Genomic DNA, 15,946 nt, shown 5'->3' with positions numbered 1-15,946 from the left:
CTACAGGAGATGGTAAAAACAGGGGTAAGCGTGAGTCCCTGATGGATGGAATCATGGGAGCTTATCCCTTCTGGCCCCACTCACGGCAGTGTCCGGCTGAGGCCACATGTAAGCTGATCTGGTGTGTACAGGCGTGGACATGCAGCTCACATTCACTAGCATAGGTGTGTCCATCGGAACCACATACGGGCTGGGCTGAGGCCACACACTCAGAGGGGCACACACAGCGTCCAGTCTCCATCTCGCACAGGGATCCAAAACGGCACTGCCCGCATCGGTCTGGGGAGGAAGCTCTATCACCACGTTGACCAAAAGCCTCTTCCCGACCCAACCCGCTTGCCCACCACTGACCACAAGGTCCTCTGCGGGCCACCCGGATTTCCCTCCTGAGGGCACAGGCCATGGATTCCAGCTCGCACACACTGCCGTAAGTGACATTGTCGCTGCCACACACGGGATCGTAGATACCGGAGCACACCTGCTGGCACTCGCACACCGCTTCCCCGTTCTTCACTGTGCATACTGCCCCAAACGCACACTGCACTCCATGGCATGGGGATGGAGTCTGGTCTGGGGAGGAGGTGGTACTCAGTCCACATTCTTCTCCAGATGTGGACAAAGCCCACTCCCATGCAATAGCCCCTCTTCAGGGTGGGAATGGTGGAGGAAGACCTAGATGCACAGGACACAGCAGAGAAAGGGACAGACACACAACAGAGATGGATGGGGACATATGAGTTTCTGACTGTCCATAGCAGGTCACTGACCCTGGACCACCAGCAGCCCTGGGATATCATGCACATGGGGGTTGTAACTTTTCCCCCATGGATAGGAAAACCCTGTACCCCACAATCACAGACTACACAGGGAAGAGGGTGTCTGTCAACTTGCTCTGAGGACCAGAAGGCCAGGCAGTAGCAAGTCACTCCCCCCAGCCGCGCCGGGGGCAGACCTCAGGCTGTGGGCTCCTGGCGGGCAGGCGCGTCACATCATCCTGCCAGCAGATCAGGCTGGAAGACACAAGAGTCGGAGCCGAGAGGGAAGGAAGGACCAAGAAGAGACAGATGCAGAAAGAAAGATGGACAGAGGACTGACCAAGACAGACAGCAGAGGCAGGCAGGGCCATAGAGGCCCACAGCCCCAATGGGACCTGCGGGCCACTGCCCAATTTCCTCTACCCTCTCCACTGGTCCCTCAAATCCCAAATTACAATCAATATCTACGAGGCTTGGGACTGCACTGTGTTCCCAGAACAAGGAATCTCCAGCACCACATCCACTCCTGCCCACCCAAGACTGATTGATAATGGACCAGAGGACCTGCTGGTGTAGCAAGGCCAAGTGCACACTGCCTTTGTCCCATCTCTTAGGTTCCCCGGTTCCCCTCCTCACAGCCTCCACATGCCAGCAACCCTCCCCAAGTGACCCCAGCCCAGGACTCCAGGAGGTACATGACAAGGAATGGACATGGTGTATGATCAGGACAAGGAATGATGCAAGACCAGCTACTCCCAGCTGGATCCCAAGTTGCTCACCACATGGGCCCTGGTGCTTGGGGGGAATGGCATGCTGTTGCCGACACTCAGCCTGTTGGCGCCAGCAGTCATTGTCATATGTGTGGCCATCCTGAGCACACACGGGCCTGTAAGCCCCATCACAGATGACACGATCACAGGAGCAGTGAGGACGGCCACGGCGGGACAGGCACACAGAGTTGAACTGGCAGGTCTCTGGGCACTGGTCTGGGAACAGGAAAGGAGATCACATCGGCCAGAGTATCACGCCAAGTATCTACCACGTACGGAGTCCTCACAGGCACCTGACACGGTGAGTAGGGACATGGAGTATGCAGGAGTGAGCCCTAATGAGGCACAGTGGCAGGGCTGGATCAGTCCCCTGGGAGCACGAACCTCGAGTCTGGCACTGGCCAGAGCGTACTTTCTGGAGGAGCAGGCCACGGGTTGCACCAATACGGCCCATGACACAGTCATTTTCATAGGTAACTCCATCATCTCCACAGATAGGTGTGTGCTTGGCAGGGCATCTCTCTGGCCGCAGAAGCATCTCTGGGAGCCGTGTACGTGGGTTCACACGGCAGATGTGGTTCGGGTCTGACAAGATGCCCTGGCAGGGGTCTAGGGTCCAAGGGTAGAAATGGGGGGGCTGTCACCAGCGCATATAGAAGAGTCATGTATGGGAGAAGCAATGCATAGTGCTTTGCTTACCACAAGGGCCATCAAACTTCTTGAAGATGTGCTCCTGGCGGGCACAAGCATGGCGTAGCAGCTGGCACTCACTAGGGTAGTCAATACCATCACTGCCACACACAGTCCCATCAGGGGCCCCAAAGCAGGAAGTGGGACACAGGCATGAGGCAGTCTGTCCATCGGCTGAGGGTACACAGGTGCTACCGAAACTGCAGGTCACATTGGCACAGGGGTTCCGGGACCCTGTGGGTTTACAGGTGATGTCATGTTGATTTTCAACTGCCCTCCCCCACGCCCACACTCACTTACCGCATGGTCCTTGGCGAAGCAGGCGAATGCGCCGTTGCTGGTTGCACTGTGCGCGCTGTAGCTCACACTCATTGCTATAGGTGGAGGCATCCGAGCCACACACAGGAGCCACAGTAGCGGGGCAGACATTCTTCTTGCACACGCAGGAGGCCTGGCCTGGGTCCTCGACACTGGGCTCACATACAGCACCAAAGCCACATAACATTCCCCTGCATACTGAGTTTAGACCAGAGGAAGGATATTCAGAGGCAGGCTGGCCAGAAGTCACTGCTGGGTCCACACACCCACAAGTCCTCGAATCACAGTCTGTTTGTGCCCAAATCTCATGGGAAGATCCATATTTAATTATTCACATGGCTAATCTCACCCCAAACACATAAGCACCTACATCCTACAATTGACAGAAGCCAATGCACACGCTCAACCTGGAAGGCTCCTAGGACTTTCCTTTATGGGAGAACAGTTTCCCTCACCCCACACTCTACCACTGAAGAGTTCACATCCTGACGCTAGGACAAAGCATTCCCTTCCAGCACACTTGACACACAGTAGAAGGGCCCCAGCTGTGTATGCCTTAACTCCACCCACAGCGCTCAGCTCCAACAGAGGCGGGTTCCTGAGGTTGAGCTGGAAGGGTCTTGAAGGATCTGTGTGAGGACATATACTGAGGTGTCTACAAAGTATCAAAGAGCCCTGACACTGGTAACTCGAGGAGACTGAGAGGCGTGAATAAAGGAAGCTGGCTGCGGGTGTTACATCTGTCTGTTTGTACTCACAAAACTCGACTAACCTCATCTTATGTTTCTTTCTGAGGGGTTGCTTCTGTATCCACCTGACACCTCCCAGCAAGGACCACCTTCACAATCTTCTGAGGACTCCCAGCCTCTTTCACTTTCCTCCAGGACTCAAGGGCACTTGGAGTCTGGAACCTTGCTCCACATAGACCCTTTCCTCCTTTCATTGCTCCCTCCCCGACCACCTCTCTAGTAGGTCTCTCTTGCCTCCAGAAGTAGTGTCCTTCCTGCCTGCTCCAACCTGTACTCTGTTTCTATCTTTTCTCCCTCAAACTCTTTTCTCTGCTTATTCCCCTCACCTTCCAAGGCCCCCATAGTCAGCTTCTCCCATTTATAATAATCCTATAAAACTTCCCACCCAGACTCAAGTTGGAGTGGCATAGGTCTCTCCGGAAGCACACCTTCTGTCCTTCTGGGCCCTTACTTCAAAAAAAAAAAAAAAAAAAAGTCCTCATTCAAGTCCTGAGTCTTGTCCCAATGCAACCACCCCCTATATTCAGCCCCACACACCCATTCACACAGGAGTTTCCTAACATTGTAGTCTCAGGGTTGCAAATGTCCAGATCACATATTGTTGCTGAACCTCTACAGCAAGCAGCCTATGAAGCTGGCTTAGGGGAAGGGCCAGGTGTTGTTCACTAAGCCCACAAGAAAAGTGGATACTGGTGTATTCAAAGTTCAGATACCCACTGGAGAAGCCTTCCTAAGGACAGCATTGGGGCTGAAACCCTCTGAGAAGACCTGTTAAGGGCTACAACTACCTACCTATATCTACTAAGTGTTTAATTTTGTATAATTATCATGACCTCACATCATGCTCAGAAATGAACCAAAAGCAGTTTTGGATATCTTCTAGGACGGCAGGGTACACTGGGGGCTAGAGCCAGCCACTATCATAGTAACGGCTTACCCAGCCTCTCTTGATTGTTTGAGTAGCTTTGCCTCTACCAGGGAAGAAAGGTGAACTTACAGGAACCTCTACCTGCCTTCCCTAGGACCTGCTTTGTGTTTGGTTTACCCTCCTTAGCTCTTAGAGCCAGGTGTTCCCACACTGTGTCCCCTTTTCTTCCTGTAAATGGGGACAATAAGTATTTACTCCCAGAGCTAGAGATTTGCCAATATCTGCAAAACTTATGAGAGGGGGCCCCGAACAAGTACAGGGAAGAGCACACAGTAACAGAGTTGTTAGTACAAACAGCCTTCCCCGTCTTGGCTCAAAATGAACATATATTATGTCCATCAGCGGTCTCTTTTCATGGCTGGCCAATACTTCTCTCCCTATTACCATCCTCACATTGGGCTTTCTCTAACTCAAGCCTTCTGGAGGTCTCATACAAAATTCAACAAGCACTTTCTGGGGCAGAGCTTTCTGGCTGCACTCTCTGACTGTTGACCAAGGTGCCCCCTAGGTTCAGTCTCTGGGTCTGTGCCTGCACCCAGTTCCTTGGCTGACTGATAGTTTCTATACTTCTTGGACCTCTCTATCAGGTTATCTGGCCTAGTTAATCTCCCCCAGGTCTCAAACCCACAGCCAACGGCAGCTATTCATTCCTTCATTCACAAGACCCACAGTTAACTCTACAAGTATAAGATTCTGCCTCAACAAAACAACAATAGGAAAGAATGATCCCTTAAGCCAAGGCGATTCCTGTTTTATTGAAATTTATGTGCATTTCTTCCCCACAGGATTAAGAGTTCACACACACAAAATTTTTTTCTTTTGTTTTTTTTTGACACAGGTTTCTCTTTATAGCCCTGGCTATTCTGGACCTTGTTCTGTAGGCCAGGCTGGTCTCACACTCAGTGATCCACCTGCCTTTGCCTCTTGAATGTTTGGATTAAAAATGCACATTAATCCTAGTACTTGGAGGCAGAGAGGCAGGAGAACCTCTGTGAGTTGGAGGCCAGCCTAGTCTACAGAGCAAGTTCCTGGACAGTCAGGGCTGTTACACAGAAAAATTCAGTCTTGGAGGGAAAAAAAAACAATAGTGCACACCACCACATATGGCCAAGACAAGTTTTTTCTTTTTGTTGTTGTTTTTTGTTTTTGAGACAGTATTTCCTTGTGAAGCCTTGGCAGTCCTGGATTTTGCTCTGTAGACCAGGCTGGCCTTGAACTCAAGAGATTTACCTGTCTTTGCCTCCAGAGTGCTGGGATTAAAGCACCATCGCCCAACCCTCAAAACAAGTTTCTTAATTAAATGTTAGAACAGGCCCAATCTGAGACCACCTGCAGACAGGTACGGATGAAGTGATTTACACACATGCATATTACTACAGCAGGCAGTGCTGTTTTAATAGCTCTGGACCTCAGGTACCACAAGTGTCATCGTGCAATTCCACACACGTATCAGGAAAGGAAGCAGAGGCTCAGTGAGATTTTCCGACAAAGTCATATCCCTAATAAACACCAGAGTTTAACTCAGTCCTCATCTATGCTCCTGGTCCCTTTCCCACATGGTCTCTCATAAATACAGGTGGATACCTGGACACCTATGATTCAGCAGTCTCTAATAAGTGTCCTCCTTAGCACCTGTGGAACTTCTCCATGGCCTCCTAGATTTCCATCCAGGCATCTTTCCATGTGGTGCTGGAGGCGTCCTGTACTTTTTATATCTATCACAGTGGTAGAGAGTAAATTTAACTTCGTTCCTAGTCTTTGGTAGGTTGGAGATGGAACAGATGGATGCCCATGAGCCATGGCCTGTGTCTAAAGTGTACAAAGTAAATGCTGGATATCAATAAGGGGCCTGCGTGTACCATTGTGGGGAATGTAGTTTATGTAAGGGAAAGAAGACATCTGGCAGTTTGGGGGCTTTTAGAAGAAGCTGAAATTACCAAGAAGGAAGATCTCATCCCTCTTGAGCCTACCCTTGAATGTAGACAGAGCTAGGCTTCTTGCCCCTAGTCGATAACACTCAGACCTAACCTCAGGCACCATACTGAAGGATACATTCTACCTACATGCAGCCCACCCCACTGGGAGTGATGTGGTCTGCTTTTAAAAATGTGGAGAAGTGAGAGTCACTTCCTTCTGCTTGCCAGTCCAACAGACAGCCTGCTTACTCACCCACCAACCCAGCCAATAGTCTCTGCAACTCTAATAATAGTGAAGGTCACAGAGTGCACAGTGGGTCCTACTGCCTTGATAATAACTTCCCACCTGGGGGCACAGCCTCACCACACCACAACCCAGTCTGGGCTTCCAGATCTTGGGAGAGCAGCCCAAGGAAAGACACTGGTGTCAGGGACTAAGACTTGGGCCCACAAGAAGAGACCAGGATTAGGTCAGAAGCACCCATCACTCACTATAAGACTCCATTTCTATTATACCCCAACATTGCCCAACTAGGCCCAAAGCCTATTGTCTGCCAACACTATAGACTCAAGGAATAAAGGGTAGTTGGTTATAGATGGCCTTTCCCCATTTGGCCATCAAAAGGGAGGAGAGACCCTCTGATATCCTGCATCTGTATCAAGTTCCAACTTTTGGATGCCTGGGCTCCCCATTCCCAGGGAAGCTGCCTACCTGGTTTTACATGTGGTTGAGGCCCCCAGAGAGCCCTGACTTCCCAGTATAGGACAGAAGGAGGGAGGCCTTGCCAGCGCCAGGATACCTCCACTACTCTCAAGACCCAGGAAGTGACCCTGACTATGTATGTAACCCAGGGCTGCTTTCTAGAAAGAGAACAACAGGTCTATTCTCAGAATGACACCCACACCCCAATCCTTGGATTCCTTGATGTTCCCATAATCCATATTCTGGTCAAAAGAGAAACCATGGCTGGGCATGGTAGCATGTGCCTTTAATCCCAGGACTTGAGAGGCATAGGCAGGTAGACCTCCATGAATATAATAAGGCTAGCCTGGTCTAGAAAGTGAGTTCCAGGACAGCCAAGGCTGTTTAGAGATTCTGTCTTAGCCCCTGACCCCAAACCAAAAACTCCAGAAACCACGGCTTTGTCATACATGAGATAACACCAGACATGTGATTTCAATAAAACCTAGTGGGGTGCCCAGGCAGCACAGTTGATGGGGTGGCAGGCAACAAGGACAGAGCTGGGAACTGTACCCCACTTGCAGTAAGGAGCCAGGCTGGGCCAGCTTGAGATACAGTCTATCCCTACCAGTCTCTGCTTTCTTTGTAACACGGTCAGTTCCTCTTCTCTTTATCATTAGCTTAGTTACAGAAGCCCACATACCAGCAGCCCCTCTGGGAGGGCTGGCCCCAGCCCACAACACCATAAGAAAGGTCAGCCTGCCCCTTCCACCATTCGCTTCCCCCCCCCCCCCCAGGGGCAAACCTAGGCCCTTTAGCACTCGAACAGCTGTCACTGGCTTTACTGAGGCCTCCCCCCCACTACCCAACCCACTTTCCCTTCTGTGCTTCTCTCTGTTTCCAGCCCCACCCTTTCCTGAATAGGAAAAAAGACAAAGGAAAGGAATCCCTCCACAAACAGACTGACTTCAGCAGACCTCACACAAATCCTCTGACATCATCCCTCCACTTATAGGTTCTAAGACTGGCCCTGCTCAGGAGTATTGGCCATCACCTAAAGGTCCCCGTGGAGTCCCTGGAAGGGATCCAGGTTCCCTTGTCCAGCTTCCCGCTCCAGTTACACCTGGTGTACACACTACAAGACAGCCCTAATCCCGGTAACCCTGTCCATTTTCACCCCCATTATCAGTATGCCAACCACCTGCCCCACCACCGCCACTCACCATCAGGAGGCATAGGAGGCGCTGCTGTGAAGTGGTTTCCAGGTTTGTCTAGAAAGGGAAAAAAAAGTTAGGCTTCTTTGAGCAGGTACACTGCCCACTCACTCCTCAAGGTTCTAGTTATAATCACCAACGCTCAGAAGGTCACTGACCAATGCAGAACAGACAGAAAGGCCCTGGACTTTTCTCTGCCCCTTGAACTTCACAATCTCCTGCTTTTTCGGTAAATCTAGTTCTTGCCCCTACTCCCAATCCCAGCACGGTTGCATCCTTGCCTACTCCCACAGTTTTCTTCAGCTCAGGTCGAAGGTCTGCACCATCAGAAGTCTAAGACTAGGTTATAAAAGGCCCTGGAATTTAGTGTGACCTATCCAGTATCCAGAAGTTAAAAGGTACCCCATTTGCAACAACCCCTGGATTGATATGACCCTGCCTGCCCTGAAACCCTTGGTAACTGAGATGAGGGGCTCAGTAAGCAGAACAGGGGTACATCCAGCAGCCACGTACAGTTGCTGAGGAAAAGTAGCACTGCAAAGCCCAGCGTGGAAGTAGCCAACAGGATCAAGCAGATGTTGCAGGGGATCATGAAGTACCGAACCAGCAGGGAAGCACCAGGCTGCTGCCTGGGTCTGTGTTCCAGTGGTAGAGGAGGCATGATACAGCTCTAGCCCACTTCCTGGGTGTGGGGGTCCTTATGGAGTGCCCTTAGGCCTCTTCGGAGCTACTCCCCCCATGCTGGGTGCCCTGGAGCAGCAGATGGCAGCTGTGATCTCAAAGTTTAGCCAGTTATGGCTGGGGGAGCACCAGGCCCTCCCCAGTCCTCCAGGATCATGGTGGGAGATAAGCAGAATTCTCTCCAAGTAGAAATCCCAAATGTGAGCTCAGAAACAGGCAAACGAAGATGGAGAGCCAAGGCAACCCCTGTTGGCTACAATTCTTCCGCCCACTAGCCAGTGCTGTCCTCTGTAGCCTCTGGAGTCTGAAATGCAGGGAAGGCCCCAGAGACCACGGGTGCCGGTGCAGGGCCTGTCTGCTCCTGCCTAGCAGAGGCGGGAACACGATGGCAGCAGCGGGAGGAGCAACCGCTTGGCTTTGAAGCGAGAATAAAGAATCGCGGAGGCGCCTGCCCACCTCCAGTAGCAGTGGCGGTGGTGGTTGTGGTGGTGGCGGCGGCGGCGGCGGCAGCAGCGGCGGCAGCGGCAGCAGCAGCAGCAGCAGCAGCAGCAGCTCTTGTCCTCGCTGGGTTGGGGCAGTGAATGAGGGGCGAGGGAAGCCGAGGGGGCGGGCGCGGTGAGCAGAGACAAAGGAAGATGTCTCTGGGGACTTTAGCGTCCACAGGGAGTCGCAGTTGGGAGCAAAATGGCTGGGGTGGATTAAGACCAGGATGCTCTGTACAAACGGGACAGAGCAGCTTGGGATAGAGGTAGAAGCTTGGGGAGGGTTGTTGCTGTTGTTGGTGGTGGTGGTGGTAAGAGGGCAGAGACCAAGGGAGGGGCAAGTGATGGGAGGGCAATGGGTCTGGAAATCGGAGAACAAGGGAGAAGTAGGAAAGCGCTAAGTGTTTTCATAGGGGAGCAGAGGCTGGGCCTGGAGAGGAGGCAGTTGCTCGGCCCCCATCCCATGAAGGTTACAGAGGAAGGTGGGCAGGAGGTAGCCAAGTGGGAGGGTCAGCTGAGGCTGCTGTGCTGGCAGAGACAGTCCTCCCTTATCACTCTTTATGCCTGGCTGGGTTGAGAGGTCTGCTTGTGTTTATGCATGCATTGTGCTAAAGCCTGTTGTTTCTGATCCTGCAGGCTCTGTCCTGGCATGGAGGCGGGGGTCCCCCAAGTGACATGTAAGGCGCTCAGGTGGGTTACAAGCTGGAGAGTGAGGTGATGGGTTCAGAAATCATCCCACCTACCTTTCCCCTTGTAATTGAAGGTAACATCTTAAGCCACACATTCACTCAGCTTCCCAGCAATGAGAAAACATGCAAATAAGTCCATGCAATTGGGTGTGGAATTCCTGCTATCCCCAAGCTACTGTGCAGACTCCAGCAGGGTCATGTGGGGCAAAGGGTTTGGGATAGGTTCTACGAGGGAGCTCCTTTCCTGACCTGTGTGGGAAAAGATCCCCAGCTGTCCATAAGCTTGGGGAGTACGCAGGTTCTGCACTACCCCCACTTGACATAGCCCCCTCCTGCTAAGTCTTCATCTCAGCTGAAATCACACCAACAGCCCCCATACCAAACACTTGGGTTACACTAACTGGTACACAGTATTCACAACTCTGGTCAGACTCCTGTATCTGCTGTCAGCAAGTCCCATTTTTCGGCCAACCAGCCTTTCTTGGGACACTAAGACCCTATATTCATTCACATGTTGACTGGAAAAGGCCCTACTTCTATATTACCTACAGCTGAAATCTCTCCCAAGACCCCCCTGACCAGACACTTGGCACTCCCACTGTGCCCACACCCTTTTGATCTGCCAGACAGGTTTCTCTATCCCAGTTGATAACTGTATCTTTCCAGCCTCTGGCCAGACACAAAATGCGATCCTCCACTGGGTCATTCATTTGTCACCCATGATAAGAGGTTTTCCATCCTTTGTGGCCCCCAATTCAATCTTCTAATGAACTCTTGAAGGAAACTCCAAAATAAAGTCTATGACAGCATGAGATCTAACTACTGGGAAACTCCACTCCCAGACGGCCTCACCCTCTCCACAGGGGAGCTCTGCTCCTACTGGACCTTGGCCTGTAACACAGAGGTAGCCTCTGTGATGCTAGCTCCCAGGGTACCGGTTTGGCCTAGAAAGCCAGGGGAACTTCGAATTGGAGAGCCCAGTGCAGCCCATATACATCTTCGGTTTGCTTCCCCATCCCATAGAAAGTGCCAGAGAACAAGCACCCTAGGCAATCAATGCCCAACAGACCACACGACACTGCTGGGTATGTTTCAGCCCTGGGATGTCCCAAGTGTGCTCTTTACAGCAACCACAGGAACCAGGGTCTTGGAGGGCTGGGTCCCACTAGTAGTAGGAACTCCAGGCAAGAGCTGGCAAAAGAAGCCTCAAGTGACCTTGGGAAATTTGCTGCAGTCTTTGCCTGACCCCTTTCACCAAGCAGAAACCCTGAGATCTGCCACTAAAGAGGTCTCAATAATTTTTTTCAGTGCTCATCTGTGGCTCTAGTCAGTCTTGGGCAACATGGGAATGGGGCTTGAGGTTTATTGGGCCTAGCCATGGGAAAGGGAACTAGGCAGGCCGCCTGGCCCCACCAAACGCCAGTCAGTGTCTGAGCCCCCTGCAGGGGCAGGATGCCTTCAAAAAACAAAGAGCCTTTGAGGCTCTAGGCCAGTGGGGGGAGGGGAGCACAGGCTACTGGAGTTATTTTGGGATCTTTAGACAAAATCATTCAGCCTAAACTGAACCAGCAGTCTCATGCCCAGGAATGAACAGGATGCTGATCCAGGCTTACCCCTCTGGGCTAACACCCTACCTACATGAAACCACATATATGAGCCAAGACACTAAGTACTCCTGCCTTCCAGCAGTCACTCAAACATGTATGCAGGAATGGCATCCCCCACCTGTCAACATACACACTAGACATTCTTTGTGTAGCACAAAGCTTGTCCCTCATTCCCAGGCATAATGGGTGTGGCACTATGCTCTGGTACTTCTCAGGACCAGAGGAGGTTGGGGGATGGGGCCTGGAGAGGGCACAGAGTCCAGCCAAGGTTAGCTCACTGGTCCCATTCTCATGCAGATAACCCCTTTGCCCTTCCTAGATAGCCTTCAACTCCCTTAGAAAATGTTAGAAAAAAAGAGCTAGAAGTTGGCTGGCAGAGAGGAGCCCACGGAAAAAGCTGCCTATCCGGACATTCAGCACACATTCATTCCCCAACACACAGGTCTCACCCAGCCAGTAGACATGCCCCACCCTCTGACCTCTGGTCAGCTGGGGTGAGGCTCACACTCTCTTTGGTGGTGAGGAGTTCTAGGCATGTATTGCTCAGGTTAATAGAGGTACTTGATGGAATTAGTTCTGGCTGCCCAGTGAGGCAGGGCAGTACCGCCCTAGATCTCTGGTGTTTGGTCTTTTCTCTCTTCTCTCCTCCCCTCAGCCTTAGACAAATAAGCACTTTACAGCAGGACAGAGGCACTCAGCCTTGGTCCTCCAGAGTTCCTCTTGCCAGCTTCAGGCCTAGGTCAGATCTGTCTGTACTCACCCACCCACCCACCTGGACAGTTATCCTGCTCTGCAGGGTATTTGGATTAAATTAAAATTTGGAATACAATAGTGTTAGGAATATGCTCCCAACCTAACAAATAGGGCTGTCTTTTAGGGTAGCCAAGATGCTGCCAGATTGCCCCTTCTCTACTCCTTGACTGGCTAGGCTCCTCAACCTAGGGCCGTTCAGACAAACTAATCAACTCATCTCTATCTCTCTGAGAAAGCTAGGTGTGTCTGTCTGGCTTCTGGAAGACATCATGGCAGTTTCAAATGAAGTCAGATGGGTGAAGTGAAACCTACACATTGACAAGGTAATGAGTGGAGCCACAGTCACTGGGTCAGAGTCCTTAACGCTGATCCTCAACCTTTCAGATTTGAGAAATTCCACCATGGACCTGGGAATTTTCCAGAATGACCAAGAGCAGGCAGCTGAGCAGGCACTGGTGGAAAGTCAGTGAGGGTAGGAACGGTCATGCTGTCCCTCCTCTTCCTTAGCTGTACCCAAGCCCAGCTTTGCCAGGCCCTACCTATCTCCAGGAGGAAAAAGGAAGGAGCTAGGTGACACCCACATATGATCAGTGCTTGGTGAGTCAGGAGACTTTGCCCCTGCTCAATACTCCAGCTGTGCTGAGTTGGATTAGTGAAGGACAGGAGAGGGGATCAACACAGCAGGGGTCCTACGGCCCAGGGGTACAGGTTTAGTTCTAGATGGCTTCATGGAGGCGGTGGGCAGCCAATGAGAATGAGAAGGAAAGGCAGTAAGGAGGGGGAGGATAGAGGACTAGAAGTGGAGGAAGGAAGGAGCAGAGACAGATCCAGAGAGGAAGGAGGCTGGGACAAGCAATAAGGAACTTGGGATCAGCAGATAGTTAGGAAGGCCAGCAAGGAATGGGATTAGCTTGCTCTCTCAGCCAGGGGACAGGCTGAGTAGTGGGTACTCTCCTTTCCTCACACTCATAGCAACTTATCGGCTCTTTCCCAGGTGGCAGCAACCACCTTTCATTCTTGGGAAGCCACCAAGCAGATGCCCCACGAACCCTATAGGGAATGGTTGTAAAATGGTGACTGGACATGTACAAGAAGGAACCGATGGAATTAATGATGAAAAGCATCCTTATACCTGACGGCTTCCTTTTCGGAGTAGGGGACAGATATCTAACCCTTCTACCAATATCGTGTCTGTGCTCTGTTTCTCCATATATGCTGGAACCTCAGTTGTGGGTACAGGCACCTGCACAGGCAGATGCTAGCCTATATTTTCTAGGACTTAGGGCGTGGTGGTCAAGGGCACTCAAACTTATCTCAGGCTAGCAACAGATAGAGGTCAGAGGGGCTGGCTGTGTCAGCCTCAGGGTCTGACAGACTTGAAAAATTAAAAAAAAAAAATGAGGGATGTGTTTGGTGAGCTGCTGTGAGGACAGTAGATCAGGGAACTTTGTCTTTGACCTTTACAAGACAAGGTTGGTTTCTCTGTGTAATAGTCCTAGCTGTCCTGGAACTCAATTTGCAGACCAGATCAGCCTTCCTTTGCCTCCCAAGTGCTGGGATTAAAGGCGTTTGCAACCACCGCCCAGCCCCCATCCCTCAGTTTAACTGTTTACAATGCACATCAGCCACTCCTAGAGGTGACCCTGGCCCTCCTGCAGAGCTGGACCCAACAGAACCCATAGCAAGCAGAGGTTGAGATTCACACACACTTTAGGACAGCAATAGGGACCTGACCACTTCGACTAAACCCAGAAAAACCAAGATAGTGAAACCACCCCCCCCCCCAGCTGTTGGCCTAGGCATACATATGTATATAAAGTTCGCACAGTTGGAAACAGCCTATCCGGTGAGGACAGAGCATCCCTGTCTTCCTTGCCTCCAGGCCTCTATTCCTTAGTAAATCGCCCCTGCAGGGGGTCTTCCTCAGAGGAAATTCTCAGGACCTGTGCAGAGGATGGGAGGAGTGAGATCCCTTGATTCCCAGATCCCCCACCAGCTGTCTCAGCTTCCAGTGGCCTCCTCCTGAACCCCTCTTCTAGCTGGTAACTGTCCCAGATGGGCAGGATTACTATGAGCTGTTGTGGTAGCCCCTAGTCCAGTCTACCAGGGCTTCAACGGGTTAGGGTTCTATGTCCACCCTACGGTAAAGAGCTAACCTGAGTCTCACAGGAGGAGAAAAAAAGCTGTTTTCTACCATTTTGTGACTTCAGCCTCTTGGGCATAGCAACCAGGCACAGGAAACAAAAGAGTCCTTATCAATCAGTGATCCAGGACCCTCTTGAATCTCATCCACCTCCTCTTTGAATACCTCCATCCTATTCACTCCTACGTTACCTTGTAGGAAACCAATGAGTAACCACAGACCTGAACTGGGGTGGGGGTAGCCTCAGACCTGGGTCAGTGTCCAGTCTCTCAACTCCTCTGGTCTGCAATGGGGGTCCCATGCCCACAGGATTGCTATAAGGGGCTCAAGCAGGTAGGAACAGAATTTGCTTTGTCCAGAAAGATCCATGTAACAGACATGGTTTCAAAACACCCTTCCCCATTTCTAATTGACAAGGGAGATGGGGGTGGGCATTTTCTCTGGGTAGGGATGAGTCTGGAAAAAGCCAAGAGTAAATTCCATCAGCTTCATCTTGCCTATTGCCTGCCCAAAGGGAGGCCATCTCCACAGAACCAATAGTGTCCTGACTGTCACCCACTGATTCCAGCAAGCAAAGTCCACCCCCCACAAGGCTGCCTCAGTGAGCCCAAAGATGAGACAAGTCCATTCCTGCCGCCAACTTCTTACTAGACCTCCCTGACATGGAAGAGAGGAGGCCCTTCCGGAACTACCTGGGCAGGCCCTTCTCTCTGGGCAAAAAGCAGTTGGGGTAGCAAGTAGCCTCCAGCTCTAGCAGCCTCCAGCTCTAGCAGCCTCCAGCCTGGACATGCCTGGGGGAGGGGCCCTCAAAGGACTGTGGGTGGGGCTGTGGAGTGGTAGAGAACCTGGAGTCCAAAGGGAGGGCCACCTCCCCCCTCAGCAAAAGGAATGTGGGGGAGGTGAGGGGAAAAAAGTGGCAATGGGAGTCTAAGCCTGGCCTGGAGGGCAGTCCTCCCAACAGTCTAGGGACCTTCGCAATATCCTAGGCAACCCCAGGACCAACAACCAGCCTTGGTTGGTTAGGCTGCTCCTATCCACTATCTTGGGACCTGGAGCTCCTCTACTGTATCTTCCTGAAAACCCTGGATAGCAGAGACAAAGGGGGCAGAACCAATCTGGCCGGCCCAGGACAAGGGAGTCACCAAGACCCCAGTTTCAGAATTGAGAGGGACCAGGCTGGTCAGATGCCAGGCTCACTCAACCAGGGCCCCCTGCCCTGTACTTGTGCCAGGTTTTGGCTAGAACAGACAATACTGTCTTTCTCTGCTCCTGGCTTTTAATAGGGAAGTGTAGGTCCCCAGCCAGGCTTTTGTCTCTCCTGGAGGCCTCTGGGAGGTGCCAAACAACCTTCTCGAGAGACAGGGTGAGGACAGTAGTATGCCTATGCTCAGTGCCCTTAGCTTTGTCAGAGTGAGAGATCCCTTTCCAGAAGGAGCAGCAGCCACTCTTGCCCAAAGGTGATGCAAAGGGAGGGGCACATACCTGCCCCAGTTATGCCAGGAATGTGGCTTCCCAGGCAGAGGACCAGAGGAGCCTTTCTGGGGGGTGGGGGAGGTGCTGGCTGGCTGG

General features: G+C 51.8%; 1 protein-coding gene across 11 annotated transcripts in view; it reads right to left on the bottom strand.

Moving 5' to 3' along the window:
* Positions 1-15,946, bottom strand: part of Agrn (agrin) — a 33,220-nt gene that overhangs the window by 12,999 nt on the left and 4,275 nt on the right. For 8 of the 11 annotated variants that reach the window (XM_057783665.1, XM_057783664.1, XM_057783667.1 and 5 more), the window contains 7 exons: positions 8,032-8,079; positions 2,516-2,731; positions 2,225-2,449; positions 1,910-2,134; positions 1,535-1,741; positions 352-570; positions 85-279 (listed from right to left, as the gene is read on the bottom strand). In XM_057783665.1, coding sequence (XP_057639648.1) covers positions 85-279; positions 352-570; positions 1,535-1,741; positions 1,910-2,134; positions 2,225-2,449; positions 2,516-2,731; positions 8,032-8,079 — 1,335 coding nt within the window. Of the gene's footprint in view, positions 1-84; positions 280-351; positions 571-1,534; positions 1,742-1,909; positions 2,135-2,224; positions 2,450-2,515; positions 2,732-8,031; positions 8,080-8,535; positions 9,268-15,946 lie in introns of those variants that run through there. The other 3 variants (XM_057783670.1, XM_057783671.1, XM_057783675.1) reach the window with 2 other exon arrangements.

The sequence above is a fragment of the Chionomys nivalis genome, chromosome 11, assembly GCF_950005125.1.
Source record: "Chionomys nivalis chromosome 11, mChiNiv1.1, whole genome shotgun sequence".
Classification (NCBI taxonomy): domain Eukaryota; kingdom Metazoa; phylum Chordata; class Mammalia; order Rodentia; family Cricetidae; genus Chionomys; species Chionomys nivalis.
The sequence above is the reverse complement of the archived record's forward strand: the minus strand, read 5'-3'. Positions and strand labels throughout refer to the sequence as shown.